We start from the raw sequence: 23,703 nt of genomic DNA on the forward strand, positions 1-23,703 counted from the left end.
ATCCAAGGAGCTCATATTACGCCGGCGAACGCCACACACAAAAGGGGTTTTGGCTCCTATGCCGTCTATGCATGTCGGAGAAGGCGGAAGATACTACCTTGACAGCCCTGAGCCTCAAGGGCTCAGCTGCGATCCTCCCGACCCTCCCGATTGGTACGATCGATAGATATGTCCGCGTCGTTCCTGCTGGCGTTGTTCCACTTACCAGGGGTCCCGCGGGGGGTTTTGTATGAAAAATGACCTCGTGAACAACGGAAACGCGTGACGAAGCGGCAGGAACTGCAAACCACACAATCGTCGACGATAAATCGCTCATAGAGATTCGAGTTGATGAATTATAGGCTGGTAATGCTGTTACAACATGTTATCGCCTCTGTGATCGTGCCGCGTTCAGCTGAGTACCTATATAAGGCTGTTTGTTCGGTTGTCTTTTTTTACAGGTCAAGTCGGCAACGCAAAGCACCAGTAAAACAAGACACATTTCCCTCATCTCCTACAAAAACAAACCAGGTTTCCCTTCCCTTCATTATGGCTTTTGAAAACATTCTCCCGCCACCCAGATTCAACCTCACGCCAGAGGAAATGTCCGGCAAAGCAGCCTACATCTTGGAACTGGCCGAAACTGCTGTTCGCGAGAGTACTTCTTCCATTGAGCCTGGAGAAGCAATCTTTGCGAATGTCATCATCCCCGTCGGTCAAGTCGAGAACCAACGCTACGAAATGCGGGCAATTGCATATTCTCGATTCCGTATTCCCCTCGGCAGACATCAGAACGGCGGCCGCAAAAGCACCCAAGAGTGCCCAGGAAGCCTGGGAATTCATCTACGACACCAAAGAGTTGTTCCTCTTGATCAATGCTGTCATCCACCAAAAACCCGCGGATCTTGACGAAAAATCAACTCGGCTCCTGGCAGATCTACATAGCGAGTGTATCGAAAATGGCCTCAGCTTTCCAGAGGCTGACATGAAACGCTATTCAGAGATCAGACACCGCAGATGCGGACTACGCTCTTTGTTTGTGGCGAATCTCGCTACCGACCCTGGCGTTGTCTTCAAATCCGACGCTGAACTGGCGGGCTTGTCGAAGAGTAAGCTTGAGAGTTTTGAAGCGGACGAGCAGGGCAGACGGAAAATTCTTCGTCACAGGACGAATGCTAATGTTATCATGCGGCAGTGCACCAATAAACAAACCCGGAAGGATATCTGGGCCGCCAAGGAATGTATATATCCCAACTACGCAAAATACTTGAGAGAAGGGGTTCTCCTGCCGGACGAAGGAGCCCGTTTGTTGGGATTCTCTTCGTACAACAACCAGCTTGTGCGTTAACGAATGATGAAATCCCTCAAGGTAGTTATGGATCTCCTCAAGACCATGGGGACGAAGCTGAATCCCTTGGTGAAGGTAGAAATGGATGCTTTGCGGGCGTTACATGGCGATGGTGAGCCAATGCGCTTCCGGGACCTTGCTTGCTACGATTCGCAGATGTGGAAGGGCAGGAATGTGAATAGTGAGCTCGTGGCGGAGTATTTCCCCGCCGTCTTTGTGCTGGGCAGGATGCTGGAGATTTTTGAAAAAATATTGCATTTGAAGATTGTGGAGGTTTCAAATACAAAAGACGACAAGGTGTGGCATCCAGATGTCGTGGTGTACAAAGTGAGGGAGCTGGGAGGAGTGTTTGCCGGTCATCTATACATGGATTTGTATCCGAGAGAGGGTAAGTATAATGGCTCTGCGGACTTTAACATTCGGCCGGTAAGTGGTAACTTTGCAATTATTGGCATTGAGTCGCCGTGTTATTCTAAGACGTTATTTGCAGAGCTATATCGACCGAGAGGGAAAATACATCCTTAGTGCTACTGCGCTGATCTGCAATGTAACGCTTCCGACGAAAGACACTCCTGCGTTGCTGCACCACTCCGACTTCGTAACTATATTTCACGAACTGGGTCACGGTACCTCTCCCTTCAGATAAAAAAACGGAAACAAGGTTTTGAAAGCTAGAGCAAAAGTAGGAATGCATGATTGAATGGGCCGCACCAGATATGCCAAGTACCACGAGTGGCGTGGCCGACGGGAATTTTGCGAAGCGCCGAGCCAGCTTCTAGAATTCTTCTGCTGTCTCCTCGAGACCCTGAAGCACATGAGCTGCCATTATTCGTATCTTCCGGAAGAATACAGGCAGCGCTGGCAACGGATGAGTCCCTGCACGATCACGCAACCGGAGAAGCAGATCCCGAGTGAAATGGTGTTGGCGTTGACTGAGGCCAAGAATGTCAAGAGTGCAATATGGGCCGCGAGACAGGTCGGACTGAGCGTCCTCGACCCGGAGGTCCTCTATTACAGAGGCAACCGGGCTGCAGGGTGCAGACGATGGAGCGAGGTTGGGCAACGGGTATTCCACCACGGCTCATTTCATTTGGGGGCAGGAAGCGGATTATTACTCCTACATTTCGTACGTCACCGCTCTGTGATACTTGACGTGTCGTGTTTTCTAGGTTTCGCAATGAACGCTGCTGACTTTTATTTTAGGACCCGTATCCCCGCAGAAGATGTGGAAGACGTGCTTCCGAGATAAGAACGAATCCAGAAGCCGGGCTTCGGTATCGTCAAGTGGTGTTGGACAAAGGTGGCAGTGTGGATGAAACGAGGATGGTGACTGCATTTCTAGGTCGTGAGCCTAACTCGGATGCTTATTTGGGGGACATTGGAGCAAAATGCTCTGGAGACTGCTGGACTCTCCCAACTGGGTATCAATCGTCTCGTTGTGGCGTTCAGACAGCGTACTTGTGTTTGGTCATCGTTGGCAGACACAGGTTTTGGAGGGTGTAACAAATGGCGATTAGCATTCTGCCTATTTATTGTACGCATGCTCACGTCCAAAAATATCAACCAATGACGGGACCCGAGGGCCAGTGCTACCCATGCAGGTAAGACGGGCCGCGACGAGTTTGTCTCACTGGTGGCGCAGTTGCTGCTGCGCGACAAAGTTATGCGCCATGTTTCCATAACAGGCTCAAGGGAATCAAGTGCGACGGTAACTTACCAGACGCCCGTTGGAGGTCGCGGATGCCGAGTGCTGCAAGATTTCGATCAAAGTTGCTCCATCAAGCCGTCTTTAAAACCCGTTTCTCGTTTCATGACGTTGCTGGGGCAAGAAAGGCGCAGAAAAGTGGGTTGACGTCGATTGACCCATTGATCTGATGTGTAACTGTCACATGTTCCATGTCATGTGAGTGTCACGTGACAACACATATCCATTAGCTCGATTAGCTCAATTAGCTTCACACGTGTGAATGAGTTGAATTGTGGTGAATTACTCGGGGCGCAGGAATTCTTTGCTCGGGGCGCAGGATCCCCACCGCGCCCCACTTTTTATGCGGCAAGCCCCGCTGCCATGCCCTGTAGTACATTCTCGGTACAAAGGTATGGCAGCTTTACTCAACTCTAAAAAGCTTCATTGAAAATCGACGGATTTTTCAATAACGCTGCAGCCGTACGAATTTTTCAATAGGCAGCAGCGTTTTTCCTCCTTTAACAACATCGCAATGCCTGACGAAGGCCCTCACAGCCCCTCAAATCCGCCCTTAAATTCGCCGCCCTTAAATTCGCCGCCCTTGCCGGGCTATGGCAGCTTTAATGACCTCTACAATGCCGTGCAAGGAATTAACGCCGCTGGAAGCAGCTGCGGCCGTCATTGCATCAATCGAATTATAATATAAATAACAGGCAGAGGGGACTAATTAGAAGATAGAGCTCTCTATGGAGTAGAGATTAAGCAATTTATTCCCTTAACGCTATTGCAGCCGATTAATGTGACTTAAAAATCCGGCCTAATAGTGCATACATTAAGCGAAAACACTAGAAATCGCGTTTTAAGCGATTTAGAGCCAGCTGGCGCGGCGCTGTTGAGAAATTCGTATATTCGTATAAATTACACAAGCACCTAAGAGCATTTTGCTGCCATACATTTGTACTAAGAATGTACCGTAGCGCATGGCAGCAGGTCCGCTAGACTAAAATCGGGGCGTGGTGGGGAATTCTGCGCACCGAGCAAAAATTCCTGCGCCCGCCGAGCAATTCACATTCACACACCATCACAGTAACCACGCCGACTGGGGCAGAAGTGAATAAGTCAGGAAACTGTGGAGACATATCACGTGATCAGAGCTAGCAATTGCTTGCGACCACCAGCCTCAGAATCCACGACTTTTTGCTTCTACAGAGGCGCTCGATTCTTTAATCCCTCCGCGATCCCCCGTCTTGGTCAAGTGCTTATCCGGCGTTTGTGGCCTGTGAAACTGACGATCAAAGCTTTCTCTTCTGCCCCAAATCAAAGGGGCACATACCTTGGCCCTCTACATGATGGCGATGCCACTCCTTCGGCACCAGTCATCTCTCGAAGGATTCATCAATTTCTCGTCTAGCACTCCCTTACAAGATATCGAGCGACTTCAAGCAAAGACTCTGTTCTATAAGATCGTCGTGTATTACGAGAACCAAACAAATATTACAACAAATCGTCCATATAACCGACCGAAGCTCGTGCGCTTGACATACGAATATGCGATTACAGAAGCCTCCCGAGACAATGTTCTGCGCTCCTTTTTTGACTCGATCGGCTTGTCAATGTCAGGAGATGTTGACTTATCGTGCAAAGAAACAGAAGCAAATGTTTGGTATAGCCTCAAGGGGTTTGCTGATTTTCTAATCGATAACTTCTTCTTACCTCGTGAGTCCAGTTGCCTTAGATTACTATCTTTTACACTAAATTGTTTTTAGTGAAGGCATCTAGCAGAGGAACTCCTCAGCCCTCACCCACGTATCGCTCAGCTGTTCAACGGACGAGAACTGGAGAGCGATCTTACATAGGGACATCAGGCCGATTGAAAACCCTTCGCGGCGACTGTCTCGTGCGCGACAGGCATCGATGCGTAATCTCAGGCAACTTTGACACAACACACGCCGTGAAACTCATGCAGGAATGCGGTGGCGATGCTGTTGACGACCAAGGTAGCCCACTCTTAGGGGAGACTTTTGAGGCCCTTGAAGTCGCTCATATTTTGCCACATTCTTTGACGCAGCGTAACCCAGGCTCGGAACTTGTATGTTTCCTCCCTACATGCAAGATTCATTTTGTTAACTGGTGCAGGATAAATCCCGAATAGCGACACTTGAGATTCTTAATATGTTCGACAGCGACGTGGCCTATCTGATTGAAGGCCCGGAGATCGACCGACCACGTAATGCCCTTTCGCTCACGCACAATCTCCATTTGTTTTTCGGCGAATTCAAGATATTTTTTGAACCAGTAGAGGATTTGGCGAATACTTATAAGATCGATACATTTCTTCCATACTTGATACTAAATGGATTGCTACCCAAAACGCGCACTCTCTTTATTACTGAACAGCATACAATCGATCCTCCATCTCCACGCCTCCTTGCGATCCACCGAGCTATCGCCCATATTCTTCATCTTTCAGCAGCGGGGCTCTACATTGAGAGAATTCTTCAGGATGCAGAGGATGAGATTGTACGAGCAGATGGGTCAACCGCCCTCGACAAATTGGTGCAGCTACGACTGGCTGGATGGGTGTGAGGCGGGCGTAGATGTCGAGCTACCTTGAACCACTGCTTAAAATATTTATTATGTTTGCATCACGATGACGATTAAAAGTTTTGAGAGCAACCGTAGATGTTTGGTGCATAGGCAATAGCGAGTCAGATGTCAGGTTCTAGTTCTATAGTCATTCCTGCAAATAAGACCGACGACCTAAGATCTTTGGTGGGGCCGAGAAGTCTCCGCTAGGCATTGTGCATTGCTCGCGTGCCATCACGTACAACTCATTTCAGCCAAAAGCTCCGTGGCTGTTGTGACGCCACATCGAACGTGAGGGGGCGAAGTTGTTAAACGTTGGTCGCATGCGGCGCAAGCATGAGGCGTGGGGGATATGATCGGCCGCCAAGGTCAAGAGCTGAGGCGACGCTCATGCTGTAACCATATGTCCCTTGTGCTCGATTTTGTCCCTTTGCTTTCTCATCTGGTGTGGTGTGGTTCCGTCCTTCCTTGACACCTGATGCCTAACGTTTCATGTCTGGAGGTCATCACTCGGAGATTGGATCCGAGAAGCAGCAAACAAGGTTTGCAACAGCAAGATCGAGGCCCACAGCGGCCGCCATGAGGCAGAGCATAACGAAGTTTCACCAGCGGCTAGTGAGGGTGCATGTTGGCAGGGTCGGTAGTACAATTACGGACAAGATTTGAAGGCAGAGGGGAGCGCAGAGACGGCGAGGAGACAAGAAAGACATGTATGTTGTGCTCGGGTGGCCTCGAATGTGCCCCGTGCTTGGGTTGGGCGTTGGAGGTTGGAGGAGCCTCAGAGATCGGATGGGTTGTGACTTCCATGTAGGTCAGCTCCAGAGACCTCAGACGGCAACCTGCACCGGAGGTTCCTGCCCCCCACCGTCTTCTAATAACAACAAAAGTACGGAGCACCCAGCCAACCTTTTACCCCATAAATTTAATAGTCTCTGTCCAACCTTGCTCAACTCAACGTTGCTTCAACGCGAGGCTCGCGCATTTTCTCGGCCGTTGAGCTTTGTTTTTCTCCTTTTGTCCTTCCATTGCATCTTGGCCCTTGCCCTTCGAGACTCAACAAACAGACTCCCCAGTCCGATCTCGCACATGCATGCGTATCAGTCCTCGGTCGACCACTGCCGACGGCGAGCTTCCTCTCCGTCCAAACCTTGACTGCGCCCGGTGCCAGTTGAGCGAGTCCGGCTTCGGTACAGCGCCGTGAACGCTTCCATTCTTCCACCCTCAGGTCCCTCAGGACGGACGAGCATCTAAGCAAGGCCTCTTCTTCTTTGGCCAGTCCTAACTATCCTTGCTTCTGCAATCCAGATGCGGCGAAGCTTCCCGAAGCAAGACTGAACAATGGACTTCGAGCTCATTGCTCGAAACCTAAATGCAACATCGAGTGAATCGGCGCCATCAGGCCGGCCTGCCTCCTTCAAAATCATAGGGGTCTCGCTGGCTGTTGGCTCTGGTCTGTTTATCGGGACGTCCTTCGTGCTGAAGAAGGTTGGACTTCTCAGGGCCAACGAAAAGTACAATGAGGTTGCTGGCGAGGGCTACGGATACCTCAAAAACGCTTTTTGGTGGAGCGGCATGCTGCTCATGATTGTCGGCGAGATCTTGAACTTTGTCGCCTATGCATTCACGGATGCGATTCTCGTCACGCCCCTGGGAGCCTTATCCGTTGTCATTACCACGGTTCTCTCCGCCATCTTTCTCAAAGAACGACTCAGTCTGGTTGGTAAGGTTGCGTGCTTTCTGTGTATCGTTGGCTCCGTCACCATCCTCCTGAATGGCCCTCGTGAATCTTCGGTCGGCAATATTCAGCAGATGCAACAATATTTCGTCACCCCCGTCTTCCTGACCTATGCCGGCGTAATTCTCGCAGGCTCCCTCCTGACTGCAGTTTTTGCCGGCCCCAGGTGGGGTAAGAAGAATATGATGGTGTACATTTCCATCTGCAGTTGGATTGGCGGTTTGAGCGTCGTGTCCACTCAAGGCCTGGGCGCCGGCATTATAGCATGGATCGGTGGTCAACCACAGTATAAAGAGCCATTTCTATGGATCCTGCTGGCCTTTGTCATTGGCACGCTACTGACGGAAATCATCTTCTTAAATGTGAGTCTTGGACCCCGGTTTGGGGGCTCAGTTGGACAATCATGTCATTCACGTCAACACTGCACCTCGGCTGCTAACCAACTTTGACTGTACCTTAGAAAGCGCTCAACCTCTTCAACGCGGCCCTTGTCACACCTACATATTACGTCTACTTTACCAGTACCACCATCATCACTTCTGTCGTCTTGTTCCGAGGTTTCAAGGGCACTCCACTGCAAATTGCCACTGTTGTCATGGGCTTTCTCACGATTTGCTCGGGCGTGGTCCTGTTGCAGTTGTCCAAGTCAGCCAAGGATGTTCCCGACGCTGCCGTCTTCAAAGCCGACCTTGATCAAATTCACACCATCGCCGAACAAGAGCAACCCGAGACCGAGCCCAAGGCCGATGCTATTCGTGGTACGGCCGCCATCGTCCGTAGAATATCTAACATGCGCTTAAAGATGGAGGCCGACGAATTGAAGAGGCTCCACGAAGAGAAGATGGCAGAGAGTATGGCCACTATTAGTGAGGATGGCGCATCGATGTACGAGTGGGACGGTCTGAGAAGGAGGAGAACCCTGGCGGCAAGCACGCGAGCACGCGCCGCAACATCACCTCAATCTCCTTCTTCACCTGGCTTCCGGCCCACAAGTCCTCATCCTCCGCTGGGCATGTCGCGCTTCCCAACGGACGAGGAACTTGAGCAGACGGAGCAAGGCATCACATTCTCTAGCATTGCTGGCACCATTCGAGGCCGGCCTCGGACCAGTGCCACACTACCAACTTACCACGACCAATATCCCGACAAAGCCAAAGCCAGAAGTCCACTTCATCCCATTCCACTAACGCATATACAAATGCCGACACAGAAGCCTGACGACGAAGCTGGGGCCTATTATGGGAGAACTCGCGAGCATGTCTTCAGCAATCAGGACACTGCGTATCACGGCGTCGCGGATGGCAATGTTCAGGACATGCCACCAATACCGCCGCCACACTCTGCCCGGCGGCAGTTTTCATTCAATCGGGTTTTCAAGCGAAACGCAGGACCTACGGAAGAGGAAAGAGAAGGCCTGGTCAAAGAGGGGGGTACTCAAGATAAGCCTTCGTTTATCTAGGCGTTTTTGTATTAGACGGAACAGCATAGAAGGATATCCTATTATGAGTACATGAGTATCATTCATGAGTAAGTCAATACGATGTACATGTAACTTTGAGTGCCCGCGAGGACAAGTGGTGTAGCTTTTCCATGAAAGACTTGAAACCAACGCATAATTCACACAGTAACAAGATGTAACTACCAACGACCACACGCTTTGTTGTGCGAGGTGCCATGTCATCCCACAAGACATCAATCAGTAGATAGATACTCGACGGATGAATGGACAAAGTCTCGTCACGATCCTGATTCGCTCCTTTGCGCTCCTTTGCGCCTATTGCTCGATAGCTTGCTCCGCCGCATCTTTAAACGCCGCCAATGCAATCTGAGGGTAGCATGTACGATGAAAACAAAATTGAATACAAAAGAAGTGTAAAAGATGCCGAGAGATGTCCGGCTCTGGGATTCTGTTTTCCCCTTTTCCCTCCTTTCTTTTTCTTTGTAAAGAACACGAAGGGGAAGTCCCATGCCCCATGGGCCATCACCAGTCCACAGCCCAGCCGTTCTCCTGGATGAAATCTTCGCATGCTTGGCGTAGAGCAAGGTTTGGTCTGAGTTCTGAGGGGACAAGCGGCTCCCGTGTCAGGGGATCAGTGGGCTGGCGTCGGAGATGTTCCATGATGGCTGAGCGTTCGTACGACTTTCCCGTTTTTGTCTTTTTTTTTTGGTTTATCAGTCAGCGTCTTGTTTTTCCTGGTAGACGGTGTGCCGTGAGGGCAGATCAACGGCGAATCTGCACGGAGGGCTGGGGGTGAGGAGACAAATGAAAAGGCGGAGGGGAACAAAACTCACCATAACGGGATCGACCATGATGCCAAAGCTGATGTCGTCGATAACCCACTCGGGGACCTCTCTTTTCCTGTCGGGCTGGGTCCTCGCGCGCTCGAAAACACTTCTCACCTGCTGCATCCGCTGCTCGTTGTCCTCCCGGATCAGGCCCTTCTCGAACTCGCCTATGGAGGGGTCGGCAAGCATCTCGTCGGCATCCTTGGCCAACAGGTCCAGGACGGTGGCTTCCAGAACGTGGGCTTCCTTGGGTCGCAGCCTCTCCCTGTGCTCCCACCGCTCCTTCTTGCACCTGAGCACAGTGGCGGTGATTTGCGTGAGGGACTTGTCGTTGGTCTTGGAGCATATTTCGTGGGCGCGGAGGGCATGGACGAGGGCCGACTCGTAGTCCTTGGTGTGGAGGAAGGCCTGCGAGAGGTAGTAGTGCGCCTTCATTGAGTCGGGGGCGATGGAGAGGCACGTTTGGCAGTCGGCGATGACAGATTCCCAGAGGGAGAGCCTGAGGCGCGACATGGCGCGGTTGGTGTAGAGGGTTGGGTTTTGGGGGTCGGCGATGATGCTGGAGGCAAGGTCATGTCAGCTGAGCCCGTGGTTTTCTGTTGTTGGCGTTTTTTGAGTGCTTTTGCGAAAGGGGTAGGGCATAAACCATCACGTACGCTTTCGAGTACAGGCCCTCTGCGGCCAGGTAGTCCCCGCTCTGGAAGTAGCGGTTGCCTTGCTCCTTGAGCTCGAGCGATTTTGCCATTGTAGTCTACTTTGTGGTTCGTTCGGGATGCTTGCGCAGTGGTGGTGGTTGGGTGGTGAAGCCCCTTGGGCCAGGTCGATCTGAGCGGGATTCGCAACTATTTTGGTCTGCGATTACTTGAATGAATGAATTATTTTTGTTTATGTTCAAGGTGCCTGGGAGCGTGGAATTGAGCCGTCACTTGAAAAGAAGCCAAGGATGTTTTGAATATCGAACGCAAGAAAAGAAGAAGGGGCAACGGCCAGCGACGCCCGATAAAGCGATGCAACGAGCCGACAGGTAGGTCGAGATGGGCTGGGCTGAAACGGCAAGATTTATTATTTAAGGCTTCAACGTTCCTTTCGTAGGCCGCACGAGGGGCTGAAGTGGCGTGGTGCACGTAGCGCGGCCAGTAGCAAGCACATCTCGGTTCAGCAAGGTGAGGGAGAATCATAAAGATGTCAAAAGCAACTTTCTCAAGTGGTGGGTTGGATTTGTAAGGCCGATTCAGGTTTCTGCTGGCTCTGGGCCCTGGAATATTCTGGAATCTGGAATGGTTCAAGGAGGGGCGGCAACAGAGGTGTCGGCTTGTATTTTTTAGTCATCGACAGCGCACAGTACTGGGTACAAGCACCCAGGTACCTACTTAGGTACATTTATCGCCGCGATCTACCTTCTCATCCAGGTACCTAGGTACATGAGCAACGATTCCACGGACGTGGTTGTGCGCACCGGGCAGACGGTGCTCGAGCAAAGAGGTTTGGGACGGCCGACGGTGCACGCTTGTTGATAGATCAGGTACCTTGGATCTAGGAAGGCACGGATTACGTACGTACAAACGAAGCAGCAGTCTTGTTGAGTCGTTGGGTCGTGACTCGTGATGCTCAACACCAAACACCAAACACCAAACCCAGAGACTCGTCACCAACGCCGCCATTCACGATCCAAAGAATGGCCTTGAAGACGCACTTGCCACGCCAACGACTCTTGCAGCAAAAAGTCGGACGCTAATTTTCATGTCCAAAACATCAGGGACACACACGTGCTCCCCTCGTTGCTCGCAGCTCACGGCTTCCTCGCCGCCATCCATTCCACCATCTTGTCAATGGCCTCCTTGCCGTCGTGATGAGGCAGAACCACGGGCCACACATGCATCATGCCCGGGCCCTCGACCAGCGTCACATGGCGCCCGGCAGCCGCCGCCTTTTCCGCAAACCGCTTCGTGTCCGGCGTGAGAAGATCCTCCCCCGCGGCAAACAGCATCATGGGCGGCATCCCATCCACGTCTCCAAACAACGGTCTCAACCGCGCATCGTCCGTCGGCCACTCTCCCCTCACCAGCTCGCCCACCTCGATGCAGCCCACGACATCCAGCCACGGGTCTCTCTTGGACAGCTCGTGCGCCTCCGTGTTGGTAAAGGTAGCATCCACCACGGGCGTGATGGCAACCAGGCCCGCGGCCAGCCGCGTGCCGGCCCTGATGGCCTCCTGCGCGAGCACGAGCGCCATGCACCCGCCCGCCGAGTCGCCTACTACCAAGAAGGGCGAGCCGTCCCGCGAGGCCGCCATCTCGTCGTGTATGGGCTGCAGCATGCCGTACATGTCCTTGAGCTTCTTTTCCGGCCCGAGCGGGTAGATGGGCACCGTGACGCTGGCCTGCAGTCGCTCCGCCAGCAGCGCGATCAAGGTCCAGTGCGGCCTTTGGATCTCGAACATGAAGGAGCCGCCGTGGAGATAGAGGATCCGGGCCGCGTTGGGCGTTTCTGACTTGGGCGCGACCTCAAACACCGGGTAGCCGTTTGCCTGCCGCTCCTCGACCATGAACTTGGTGCTCAGGTGTTGCGGCGGCCGGTAGTCGGGCGCATGCTTGCGGGCTTTGGCGATGCGCTTGTGAAGGGCTTCGGCGGACGTGAAGTCGCCCTTGCACCAGAGCCACAGGTACCACGAGAGGAGACGCGCTCTCCAGCTTGCCATTTTGCGTCTCCTTGAGCGGGAGCCCGGGTGATTTTGTCGTGGTGAGTCAGAGACGGGAGTCGGGGTCTTTCGAGTCTCGTCGCATGTTCAGACGGATGTTGGCCTGGGTGGACCTCGGCTGCTGGCCGTCCGAGGGCGACGCCTGTGGGTTTTAACGGTTTGCTGTCTGGACTCTGGATCCTTCTGGCCCCTGCAACCAGCATCTCGGATTTATGAGCTACCATGTTAGGTGTCCATGTGGGTGACCATCCCTCCGTGGCTGGCCTGGCCTCGGGCGCTGCCAGACTCACTCGACTAGGTCTCGCCAATGGAATGGAAACTGCCACTTCAGCATTCGCCGCTTACCCCTGACCCGCAGACATGTTTTATGCCGCTGCCAATTGTTCCACGGGGGCTACACGGCATCATGCTTCTCAAGACCGCGTTCGGATGAAGCAAAAAATTTCCTCGACGTCAATCAATGGGAGAATATAGTATCGTCCGTCACCACGACACAACAGAGTATATGACGCAGACATAAGAGCGAAATTTTATTGCTCCAGACATCATGTTCTGTCCCTCTAATGGCGTCTAGTGATGAAGCAAGCCCTCCTTTGTATCACCACTTCCTTGTCAGTAGAGCTGAATCTCATGTGGAAATTGTCCAGACCCCAAGGCCAAAGTATCATTCCGAGTCACCTAGCCTAAAACGGATTTATTCCCCGTCCACATCTTTCAAATCAGTCCCAACACCTTGGCGTCTGCCACAGCAGTGCCCCCAAATGCGAATGTGCCATCTGCGCCCCGTCCCTTCTCAAGAGTCCAGCCGCGGCCACGAAAGCCCAGCTGCCCGGCCAGTTTTTCAGAGTGTAGGCATGTTTCAAGAGACGTTGATACACGGTAAAGGGTGGTGCGTGTGTGTGGGGGGTTTTTGGGAACGGTAGATGTTGTGGTTGGGTAGTCGTCAAAGGTCTTGATGGCATGGGGGCACAAGAGGTTCTCTACCCGTCCAACTAATTGATACCGCCCGCGTCCAACCTTTGGTCTGGATCCTCCTGTGAGACCAAGTCTCGTCTAGTCGGCAAGGTCGACACGGGTATGAGGGCCAAGGCGAACAAGGCTGCGGCAAACAAAAACGGCATTCCTGTCCAAAAGCTGCCCAGCTCCAAACCCCATCGGAAGGTAGTTACCTGCTAGCATGGGTTGGCCTATAAACAAGCCACTCTGGACCATGACTTCAATGACAGTGTACAGGACACCCAGATGAGCTGGATCCACGAGGCTCGTTGCCAAGCTCCTCACGGGGATGGCAAATACGTCTCCAACAGATATGCACACCAACCCTGCCACCATTGATATGGCCGACGTTGCTTGAAACACAACAAGGCTGCCGAGAACAAGTGAGAACTCGCTGACTTGGGCGATGCGCTTGTCTTTCTGCATGACAGAGAGGTGGAAGGAGGCGGATTCGATGAGGTTGAGGATGGTCGGTGGACGGATAATGCGGCCGTGGCATCGGGACTGAGGAGGGGACTGGTTTCCGAGGCCTGCGCGCCAGGCATGTTGCTTACTTGGTGTCGTTGGAAGCCGCTCATGACATGTCAAAGACGAGTGAGATACTGGTGTATGCCGTCGGTGGTCTCAAGACGCCTGGACTATTCTGTGCGAAATCGTCACGACCTGCCCAAAAGGGCAGCAGCCTCGCAGGTGCCCCAGATTTCTATGGATGCGGGATTTGGGACATATTTCGGGTAGATGTACGCTCTTCTGAGCATTCGCAAGGTCCTCCAGACATTTGCCCCAAGTACTAGTGCTGCTATGCTCGTCGGGATTGGTGAACCAATATCACATCGCCAATGCCAGGACAGCGTAAGTACGAGACGAGAAAGGTGTCGAGCATCTGTTACGCACATGATCCTGTCTCCAGCGGCCTCATTAAGGGCAACTTTTTTAGCTCGAGCCATCTGCCACGTGGGATGATTCCGTCTGTCAGCTTTGCGGAGCTTACGCCTTGGTCACGCTGCGTAGTTCTCTCCGGGGTTTCTAACGGCGTCCTTGTGTATGAAGCGACGTGCTTTGAAACTGACTTGGTCAATACATTGACAGCATCTCGATGTCAAGATGGCGTGGTATGGCGTGGCATGTCACGGACGCTAGATTGTGTGGAATGTTGTGCTTCTGCCCTGCCAGTCACCCCGGAACTTTCCAAGTCTGGAGAAGGCACGAGCCCGAACCCGCCCGTCGTGAGTCGTGACTGCCTGGATGAAGCCTACAGACCCCGCCATTAGTCACCTGCACCGACGAGCCCCAGACGCAGCCAGTCACAGCGCCCGCATTTCCATTGTCCAGCCCACCGCGCAAATCCTGCCCCGGCTTTTGCCGAGGGCCGCTGGGCCGCCGTACTGAGTCAACGCTCCAATCATCCACCGCTCCGGTTGCCCGGCTGAGCCGCTGACTAGTTACTTCTTCACGTCGTCCATGTCGGTGCTCCGTAATCGCGATCCTGTATCCTCGTGCATCTTGTGCCTCTCAAAGACCGACGAAGCCATTTCTTTCCATCCAGAATAGTGCTTGACACGAAGCCCTCTACTCCGTACGCAGTGCGACCTAGCCGACTCGCTTTGTGCGACGTCTTCCCCCAACGACCGGCCGACCGATCTACCTTGAGGCTTGAGGGACACAGTCCACATCCCCGCTGGCGAACTTTCCGCCCAGAGAAAGGAAGGCTCCTTGAATCGACGAGAAACGACCGCGTGCGACGTCACTCGCCGAGGCGACAGGCCAGCTGACTTTGACTTCTCCTGTCAACGTCAACGCGGGAAATTGACAGCCGAGCCTCATCTCGCCCCTACCTTCATCCTCCGCTCCCTCCCCCGCCGCACCGTCGATCGAAGCAAACCAAGAAAACGTCGCCTCGCCTGCCAGCCATGCCGTCACAGCGCCCCTACTTCCTCTCCTCCTTCATCGCCGCCTTCCGCCAACAACGCCCAACTCTCCAGGCCAACCCGCAGCCCAACAAACACAGCAACCAAACCGCCGCCGTCGGCTCCTCCACCCCGTCATCGGCAATCGCCACCAGCGCTGCCGCCGCCGCCGCAGCAGCATCGTCCGCCCAGGCAAACAGTCGCTCCCCGCCTCCTAGCGTAGCCATCCACTCTCCCCGCGGCGACGCAGCTTCCATTCCTATTCCGAACCCATCTGCCTCGGGTCGTCGCCGAGGCAGCGACAGCAGTAGCGAGGGCTTCAGAGATGCAATAGGCGCAGAACGGTGGTATATCGGCGGGAGGACGGCAGGCGGCGAAGAGAAATTCTTCAAGCTGGGCGTAGTGAGGAGGGTGAGAAGTAATGACGGGCTGAGTCTGGATCGTCTGAGTTTATGAGATTTTGAGCGCAAGGAATCGAGGGCAAACAGACGGCTTCGCAGTTCCGTCCATGCAGGACCGATACTGTTGCTTGAGATAGGACCTTCCTCGATGTCTTGAGATGCTGGCATGAATGAGACTGGATTGGACCATGGAGTTGGAATCATGGGCGGCGTTTACAGGGCTACCGTTTTTTTAAAAAAAAAGGACGAGAGAAAATGACGTGGCAGACAGAATATGCTGCATTGCACCAAATGGATGGTGTCTGCATTCATCTTTCACCCTTCATTTGGAAGCATTAATACTGTCTATGAAATGTACACAACTGTATCATATCTCACTGGCGTTTTCTCGCGGAACGCAGTGAGTATTTTCTTTGGCTACCACATGAACCGTTGTAATCTGCCATCATGGAGAATCTTTCCTTGTTCATCTCTCCATATGTATGGCTTCATGAGGAATAGATATCCCGTGGCCACGTTTATCGCCACAAACCACAGGGTCTCGACAACGAGTCGCAAGTCAAAACGTCGCAATATTGCCCCGGTTTTTCTCACAATCGACGGGGGAGTCACTCTCTCAAATAGGGAATTGGCATGTGCATGATCATGGATCCTCCAAGCTGGTACCAATAGGCGCCACATCACCCACGGAAGGATAAAGTAGCGAGGCTCAACAAGCGGTGCTGTCATGAGGGAAAGTGCGGTTGTAAGCAGAAATATGAGGCCTGTCGAAGTTGAAGTCGGCTCAGCCGAGACCAGGATTGGGTCATTCTTCAGAGCACTTTTCAGTTCATCGTCGGTCGATATCGAGGAGCTCGACACTTGGCTCATGTCCTGGGGATGTTCTGCACATTTTTGTGTCTTCTTCGTCCCCCGTGCAATCCACCGGGGGGAGTTCGTGTAGGGAGCAGGTTCGTTCATGTTGTACCTGGCAGAGCACAGCTCGCGGTTGCTCGACAAGATCGAATCCGGACAGCCTGTCAATGTGCCCCAAACCATCCATCTGCTGATCGTGTATGGAAGAATGAGCATAAACCTGATCAGGCGGCCGCGGCGGATAGTGTATCGGAAGATGTAGAACATGTAGTGTCTGTTGTCGGCAAGCGTGAATGGATGGATTATAGTGTTGAATTTGACAATTGCTGCGGGTGCAGCAAAGGTGAAAAGAATATAAATTATCCAAGGAATGAATTTGGAGTTGAATATGAAATTGGCCCGCTTCAAAGGAGGTGAAGGTGACCCAAGGCTGGGGGAGTCGGCGACGGCTGGAGAGACAGTGTCTCGGGCATCCGTTGCCTTGGCCTTACCTAATTCCTTCGACTTGACAGAATTCGAAGACCCTAAGAGTTTAGACATCTTTGAGGGCCGGCCTGAACGGGCCCTTTGGCTATTCTGTGAAGGTGAATGAAGCACATTTCTTGCGATGCGGAGAAGAGAAATTGCTTGCGGCAAGAAAAGAGGGACGGAAAAGAAGGCAAAGAACGGCCATACATAGAGTAGCTGGGCAAGGTGAATGGTGGCAACATGATTCGACTTGTCACCTTTGCGAGGTTAGGAACAGTGACACGGTGCTCGTCTGCATCATCGTGACAACTCACCCAGGACAACACTGCCATTCCATACCACAAAGCCAGCGAATGCAGCGAGTATTGATACATATGGCCATATTTGGCGAGTGACTCGAAAGGGATTACAGAGCGCTGCAATGCCAAGACTAATCGCTGTGAAGAGCAGATCTAATGCAAGAGAGATCAGCACCCTGATTTGACAGCCCGAACATAGCAAAGCTCTTACCATCTGGCCTAGCCAGATTCAGAGGCGGGTCATGAACATCGCCAATGGAGTATCTCCAAGCATAAAACTTGGCTTGCTCCGTTAATGTAGTCACCAAAGGCTGCTCTACACCTTGCGGCCGCAGTGTCTTGATGGCATGGACAGCCTCCAAGCCCCCCATCCACACCACAGTCCAGAAGACATTTGTCTGCCTCATAGATAGAGCCAAAAGGCCCAGAAAAATGGTGGTCAAATCACTCACACAAGAGCTTCGATCTCGTCCGACACGCTTGAGGTGGTTTAAATAGCCACCAACAACGACAGCTGTCGAAATGACATCAGTGTAGTAAAGTCCTGAAAAGAAGAACAGCAGTGGAAATAGCGCAATGTTGAAAGCCGTGTGTACAGCATAGGGTGAGATGGTCTCGAGACTCGTTGACGAACGTGCCTCGCATAGTCGTGATTCAATTTCATGTCGGCACAACAGCGTCAAGGAGGCGAGAATGATCAGGCCTAACACGTTTGTAACTCGCAAGCTACTAGCATCGCAGCTGAACATACCAGGAATCCCCACAGCCGCAAAAATCCTCTGTAGAACGATGGAAAATAAGTACCTGATGCGAGTATTAGTCTGTTGATGGAGCGTATGAGGAAACCAAGCTATACGGACAGTCCTGGCGGAGTCGTGATTTTGTCATCCCAATCAAGGAACTTGCCCTCGCAGTACTTTTGAGCTTGCGGGATATGAAATACTTCATCCTAGAGGCCCGTTAGTCTGCTGACTGGTTGGAAGCAAGAAGGGGGAAAAAACCTTACCAAGTACGGTTCTGATACCGTCTCAGAAACTATGGCGAACCACGCTCCGCTCAGCAGAGCCAGCAGGCAAAACAGCAGAAAAAATCTCCCCCTATGTCTAGTTTCGGGAGCAAATAAAAGCAATGGTGGAATAAAAAGTGTCAACGTCGCCAGGGGGGGCACCCAGTGTCTGGTTGCTTCAATGTCTTCGGCCATGTTGGTGGACGAGGCGACCGTTCAGAGTCTAGAGTGGACTGAGCAACGCGGAGGAGAGTTGACGATGGGTGCTAACAAGCTTATACGGCTTGCTAAGCAGGAAGATTCTGGGCGTTCAAAGAGAATTCCCCCATACTACTCCATTCTCAAGATTTGTTGACGGCGCCGTGCTCTAATAGTAGCCGGATGGTTTCGACATACTTGGCAAGACGGTATCCTTTTCCACACCGTTTCATCTGCACTATTCGCACTGTGTTATACTGTGCAGCGGTCATTTATTCAAGCATCCAAGACCATGCTCCTTGCCAACATGCCCAATTCGAACAGTTAGATTGAAGGGGACATCACAGAAATAATGGTGGACTTATATCTCTCCAAGATTCATTGTTAAACTTCATAACCGGCATAGAGTAGCAGATATAAAGTCCGCCGGGATAAAACATCTCGTAAGCGATCTTCGCACCGCGCGAAAGGAGGCAAATGGTAAATATATGGAGCGACTTGAAGCAGAGTAACGGGCTCAAAATAGTTCTATTATGTCTTATACAAAGGGAAGAAACCTTTTTCGCGCACAGGCCTCTGATAATCTACAATCCGTGCTCCACCAATGCATTTTAAAAGGGCTGCAATTGCGTTAATAATGCCGTCTTGCTTCGATTGCTAGGCGAGCGACTCACGTTATCCTGGGGATGGATTTCTGGCTGAGTGAAGTAGCGGCCGAGGAAGGGGATTTTCTACGGAACGACATTAGCAGACAAAATACTGCAACAATCCCGTGTAGTGACATACCTGGAGAATGTCCCTCTGGACACGAGGGATGCCGGAAACGTAGAGCAGCAGACCGACAGCGGCAGCACCACCAAAGGAGGCAGATCTCACGCTACTATCTCTATTGTTAGTTTCATGCTCGGCCAAACCTCCCATTGATTGTGGAAGCGTCAAAAGCGCCTCAGTATTCCACTCAAAGTTGATTTTGCGGCGGGCATGTGCGCCCAGGTCAAACGGTAGTCTCTCATGCCAGTAGGAACTTCCTTTTCCAATACTGCTATGCCGTACCGGACCCAGGCTCACTCCAAGTGCCATGCAAACCCCTCAATCTGCCACATTCTTCGACGAGCTCGGAGAACAAGGCCCAACTCACGTTCGGAGGAGAGTAGTCCGGTTCCATCCACTGATGTTAGGCTGGAACTTGTACCTGTTGCTCAATGTTAGATCTTCCATTCTTACTTTGGGCAAATCTTGCCCTACGCCAAGCAGCGCGGCTCGTTTCCGCAGGCATTTCGGTTCTTCGGTCGAAATTGAGGTCTTTGGACACACTCGGTACGTACTTGGGGCCGTAGGCGCTCTTGAATTCCGCAGCGCGGATAGGAGTCTGCAAGATTCTGTCAGTCAACACTCTATCTCGGCGCCATACCCTTCATGTAGTACGGCAATTGCTGGTCCGGATGGGCATCAACAGTGAGTGTTCTTACAGGATAAGCCATCTTGACTGGGGTGGTGACAGTCGAAGCCTTTCGATTTGATTCAATTGTCTTTACGGAGTACGAAGTAACGACTTCAAGGCCGATGCCCGCGGAAAAGGCCGGATGGTGGCCTGAGGCCCACCATCAAACCTCTGTGACAGATGTCCAATCAAATGCCTTCCCCTTTGACCCACCGTAGCTAGTACTTCCAAGCCAGGCGTCACTCTCCAGACTTGAGCATTACTCTCTTATGGATAGTGGAATGTGATGCTGCTAGCATGCCGAGAAAGCCCTGGCAAACATGGACCAATACATCGACAGTCGCTTTGAGAGACTCGAAAAGGCGCTGTCAAATCTAATTGACTCCGTCACAAAATACCACCCGTCCACACTTCAAGCCGAGGAGCTCAAAACCGCCGACAACGAACTTACCAAGGGCCTCGAAGAAGGTAAACAAAAAAGACCCGGAGCATGCTCCCTCACATACAAGCCGGATGTCCTGACTGAATCTAGTTCAAATCCATCAAAACAACTATATCCGTATTCAAAAGCTTCGCCAGTCCTCTGCGGCACTGGACGCCCAAATACGCGAGACCTTGACCAGCCTCGCCAACACCCACAAAGACGTTGTTACGACACGCACGACAACTTATCCCTCCGAGCCAAACTATCCCATCGCGTACGAAGAGCTCCTTCGCTACGCACGAAGAATCAGCAAAACCACCCTCCCGCCAGCAGCGACCATTGAGGGTGCGCCGGCATTGGCAGAGACGCAGTCGCCGAATCCCGAGTCTCACGCACAGGCTTCTCTGACCCCGTCTGCGCGAACGCCTTCACAATCGCAAAGTCCTGCCGTGAATGGAACGCCACAACTGGCTGCGGACCAGGCAACACAGCAACCAGCGAATATAAACACGAGTTTACCTGAAGGAATGAGCCAGTATCTCAACCCTCTGTCTGGACAGCTCTTCTTCCCCTGGCCGTTGGAGGACAAGATTCGCTCCGGCTCCTTGGCTTCTTACCAGGTTCTCGTCGAGCAGGGGATTGATCCAAAGGGATACGACCCTGCAACAGAAGAGGAGAGGAAGCTCAAGGAAGAAGAGGAGCGCAAGGCCAAGGAGGAGCTGGAGAAGGCGGAGCGTGAGGCACGCGAAAAACAGCTCCGCGAGGAACGAGAGAAGGCTCGTGCTGAGAGAGAGAGGCAACGAGAAAAGGAACAAGCAGAATGGAGGCGGGCGAGTATTGTCGGTGGGCAGCCTGATGGGCCTGGGCTGTCCAGACCAGGCACGGGTTTCGGGGAGAAGAAGCAATTTCAGTTCACGAATCTGGATCTGGATGACGACGACGACGAATGATTGGCCCACAGTACATTAGATCTTCACCACATCAATAACGATACGCAGCTGTAACATAAGGTCTAGAACTTGCGGAAATAAACGCTCAAGGTCCATGTCAAATTAGTTTCTCTATCAGCAAAGTCGCTTTCCCAAACATGACAGAAACCCATCAGCGCTGTGCTCTAGTAGACCGGTCTGATGACAGACCATGCCGGACTAGACGCGATAATCATACATATATACACTCCCTCATGATCAGATCTGCGAGCCACCACGTTCACGGCAATTCCGCCAGCCTGTGGTCCATCACAACTTGGTTTAGAAGCAAGTAAATGAGTCAATCGCCTCAGTCTATCTTGATTGACGAGTAAATCCGTTTCACAAACCACCAGCTGGAAAAGTAACCAATGGAGCCTAAATATTTTTTATGTTAGCCGCGACTACAACCTTCAACATCAAGATGCAGAAAACTGACCAGCGAGAATGAAGAATAGGAAAGAAATAAGAGCACTATAGCCTATGTACAGGACTATACCGGCCAGGCCGCTGAGCTTTACTTTGGTGATGAGGTAGAGCAGGCAATTTAGAAAAATGTAACCACCGCTCATGCCAGCAGCCAGGAAAGATCGCCACTGCCAATGGTAGTTCTCGGCACAGAGCAGGAAGTACGTCATAAGAATAGTGACGGCGGCGCAAACAACTACCATAAGGCCGTAGCAGAGGAAGAGGAAGCCAAACATGTAGTAGATTCGGCTGAACCAGATGGAGCTCATGATAAAGTAAAGCTCGACAAAGATGGCGCCAAAGGGGAGTAAACCGACGATCAGCATGCTGGGAATAGGCCGTAGGTATGTCGTAACTGGCGGGATCTGACGAGGAATCTGGTTGACGCGAACAGGTGCCTGGATCTGGGGGCTTCGAAAACCCAGCCAGGATCCAGCCACGGAGAGAGGGATCGAGATGACAAACCAGATCCCGAGAATGACAAGCATGGTGGTGAATGGCACAGCGCCAGAGGACTGTTTGGCCCAGAGGAAAAGATCCAAGAGGAAGAAGGCGGCAAAGACAATACCAGGGACGAGCACTGGCGTCAAGCCAATGTTCAGCTTCCACTGCTCGCCCTGCATTGCCTTGTAGGTTCTTGCCGAGGTATAACCCCCGACAAATCCGAGGAGAGTGTACAGGATGATCATGATGGTACCAAGGGAGCCACGGTTGGAAGGAGACAGGAAGCCCAGAAGAGCAAAGGCAATGGTGCAGCCGGTCATAACGAAAAGCTGCGCACCGCTGCCCAGCAAAATGGACAACAAGAGCGGGTGGGAGGGGGTCCGGAAAACATCGCCGTGAACCAACTTCCAGCCAGAGTCTTCTTGAACGCCATCCTCCATTGCCGAAGTTCCGCCGAGGTCGTCCAAGCTGATGGCATCGAGGCGATTATAGCGGGCAATATCCTTTTTCAGTGTGCGCGCCAGGACTGACATGACCGTCAGTACCAGTATTATAACGATTACGGCGGTATCGATGAGCCAGAACCAGTGAATCTTGGGGTCGAACACGTGGAGATACTTGTCCCATCGAGTTGCCCAGGCCGTGTCCGACTTCTTCCAATACACACTGTAACTGAAATAGACATCTTGGTTCGTGTCGCCTTCTTCAAAGACGAGCTTGGGGTGGTTCTCCGCGCAGTCAGGCTCGCCGACATAAGCAAGGGAAGACGGTTGGACGACGACGCCAACCACACGGAGTTGATTTGGGTCCCCATTCACCTCGTGATACTCGATCCAAATTTCGTAGTGGTTGTTGAAGGCAAGTTTCTCTTCATCGTTTTCATTGTCTGTGAATAGGTAGTCGCCGATGGAAAAGCCGGGACTGTAGAAGGTGGTGCCGGTGAGTTCATCTTGAATCTTCTGGCCTGCCGGCAGGCCATCTACCAGCCAATTCAAGCTATACCCCTGATAAATTCTGTCGTTGATAAATTCTCGCATTTTTCGCGGATTGGAAACCTTGCACAGAGGCTTGCAAGTCTCATTTCTGAGCATGCGCAAGTCAAAGGGCGACGTCATGATCCTGTCACCAAACAAGATGCTCCCCAAGCTCTCGGATACATATTTCGGGCCCCCATGCGGTTGGCAGAACTGGAAAGCAGGATGGTAGTAGTCGTACGAGACAATAGAGTGTAGTCGGTAGTCCTGCATCGCAGCCACAGGCGAGATCTTGTTGACAAACAGGGGCACCTGGTCGTCGGGCTTATACGAGGTTGGCGCAACACCAGGCAAGTAGAAGGCGGACGTCAACGACGGCGCTACGAGCGCTGCAGCTAAAAGCGCCTGCCGCGCGGTGTCTTGGATATGCATTCTGGGCAATGTTTTACGGCATGCCAAGGTAGATGGATGCCTGTAGTTCGACCGATGGCCCGCGGCCTCGTTTTGCTGCGGAGGAAAGATAAGAAGCGCTCAG

The 23,703-nt window shown here is 52.3% G+C and overlaps 10 protein-coding genes across 10 annotated transcripts; 5 read left to right on the forward strand and 5 right to left on the reverse strand.

Moving 5' to 3' along the window:
- Positions 1-528: 528 nt before the first annotated feature.
- Positions 529-2,830, forward strand: MAM_03441 (Peptidase M3A/M3B; the record flags this gene model as incomplete). Its single annotated transcript, XM_040822240.1, has 6 exons — positions 529-694; positions 765-1,318; positions 1,349-1,753; positions 1,818-1,953; positions 2,107-2,393; positions 2,531-2,830. 6 exons carry the CDS (start codon positions 529-531, stop codon positions 2,828-2,830), a joined length of 1,848 nt encoding a protein of 615 aa, XP_040680045.1.
- Positions 2,831-4,363: 1,533 nt separating this feature from the next.
- MAM_03442 (uncharacterized protein) lies at positions 4,364-5,600 on the forward strand (the record flags this gene model as incomplete). Its single annotated transcript, XM_040822241.1, has 3 exons — positions 4,364-4,730; positions 4,781-5,103; positions 5,151-5,600. 3 exons carry the CDS (start codon positions 4,364-4,366, stop codon positions 5,598-5,600), a joined length of 1,140 nt encoding a protein of 379 aa, XP_040680046.1.
- A 1,338-nt stretch (positions 5,601-6,938) lies between these two features.
- MAM_03443 (DUF803 domain membrane protein) lies at positions 6,939-8,794 on the forward strand (the record flags this gene model as incomplete). Its single annotated transcript, XM_040822242.1, has 2 exons — positions 6,939-7,697; positions 7,796-8,794. 2 exons carry the CDS (start codon positions 6,939-6,941, stop codon positions 8,792-8,794), a joined length of 1,758 nt encoding a protein of 585 aa, XP_040680047.1.
- Positions 8,795-9,316: 522 nt separating this feature from the next.
- Positions 9,317-10,366, reverse strand: MAM_03444 (Tetratricopeptide-like helical; the record flags this gene model as incomplete). The annotated part of the gene is made up of 3 exons (XM_040822243.1): positions 9,317-9,490; positions 9,628-10,180; positions 10,278-10,366. 3 exons carry the CDS (start codon positions 10,364-10,366, stop codon positions 9,317-9,319), a joined length of 816 nt encoding a protein of 271 aa, XP_040680048.1.
- Positions 10,367-11,410: 1,044 nt separating this feature from the next.
- MAM_03445 (esterase) lies at positions 11,411-12,319 on the reverse strand (the record flags this gene model as incomplete). The annotated part of the gene is made up of 1 exon (XM_040822244.1): positions 11,411-12,319. One exon carries the CDS (start codon positions 12,317-12,319, stop codon positions 11,411-11,413), a length of 909 nt encoding a protein of 302 aa, XP_040680049.1.
- A 2,906-nt stretch (positions 12,320-15,225) lies between these two features.
- Positions 15,226-15,678, forward strand: MAM_03446 (uncharacterized protein; the record flags this gene model as incomplete). The annotated part of the gene is made up of 1 exon (XM_040822245.1): positions 15,226-15,678. The coding sequence occupies one exon, from the start codon at positions 15,226-15,228 to the stop codon at positions 15,676-15,678; it is 453 nt and encodes a 150-aa protein (XP_040680050.1).
- A 362-nt stretch (positions 15,679-16,040) lies between these two features.
- MAM_03447 (glycosyltransferase family 59 protein) lies at positions 16,041-18,446 on the reverse strand (the record flags this gene model as incomplete). The annotated part of the gene is made up of 5 exons (XM_040822246.1): positions 16,041-17,203; positions 17,261-17,398; positions 17,457-18,049; positions 18,106-18,194; positions 18,252-18,446. 5 exons carry the CDS (start codon positions 18,444-18,446, stop codon positions 16,041-16,043), a joined length of 2,178 nt encoding a protein of 725 aa, XP_040680051.1.
- A 614-nt stretch (positions 18,447-19,060) lies between these two features.
- On the reverse strand, positions 19,061-19,930 carry MAM_03448 (Cytochrome b-c1 complex, subunit 10; the record flags this gene model as incomplete). Its single annotated transcript, XM_040822247.1, has 5 exons — positions 19,061-19,069; positions 19,124-19,180; positions 19,236-19,477; positions 19,674-19,818; positions 19,919-19,930. 5 exons carry the CDS (start codon positions 19,928-19,930, stop codon positions 19,061-19,063), a joined length of 465 nt encoding a protein of 154 aa, XP_040680052.1.
- A 280-nt stretch (positions 19,931-20,210) lies between these two features.
- On the forward strand, positions 20,211-21,264 carry MAM_03449 (Mediator of RNA polymerase II transcription subunit 4; the record flags this gene model as incomplete). Its single annotated transcript, XM_040822248.1, has 2 exons — positions 20,211-20,358; positions 20,423-21,264. 2 exons carry the CDS (start codon positions 20,211-20,213, stop codon positions 21,262-21,264), a joined length of 990 nt encoding a protein of 329 aa, XP_040680053.1.
- Positions 21,265-21,701: 437 nt separating this feature from the next.
- MAM_03450 (endosomal integral membrane protein) lies at positions 21,702-23,600 on the reverse strand (the record flags this gene model as incomplete). The annotated part of the gene is made up of 1 exon (XM_040822249.1): positions 21,702-23,600. The coding sequence occupies one exon, from the start codon at positions 23,598-23,600 to the stop codon at positions 21,702-21,704; it is 1,899 nt and encodes a 632-aa protein (XP_040680054.1).
- Between the last annotated feature and the right edge of the window lie 103 nt (positions 23,601-23,703).

Source organism: Metarhizium album, assembly GCF_000804445.1.
Source record: "Metarhizium album ARSEF 1941 chromosome Unknown scaffold_6, whole genome shotgun sequence".
Classification (NCBI taxonomy): Eukaryota; Fungi; Ascomycota; class Sordariomycetes; order Hypocreales; family Clavicipitaceae; genus Metarhizium; species Metarhizium album.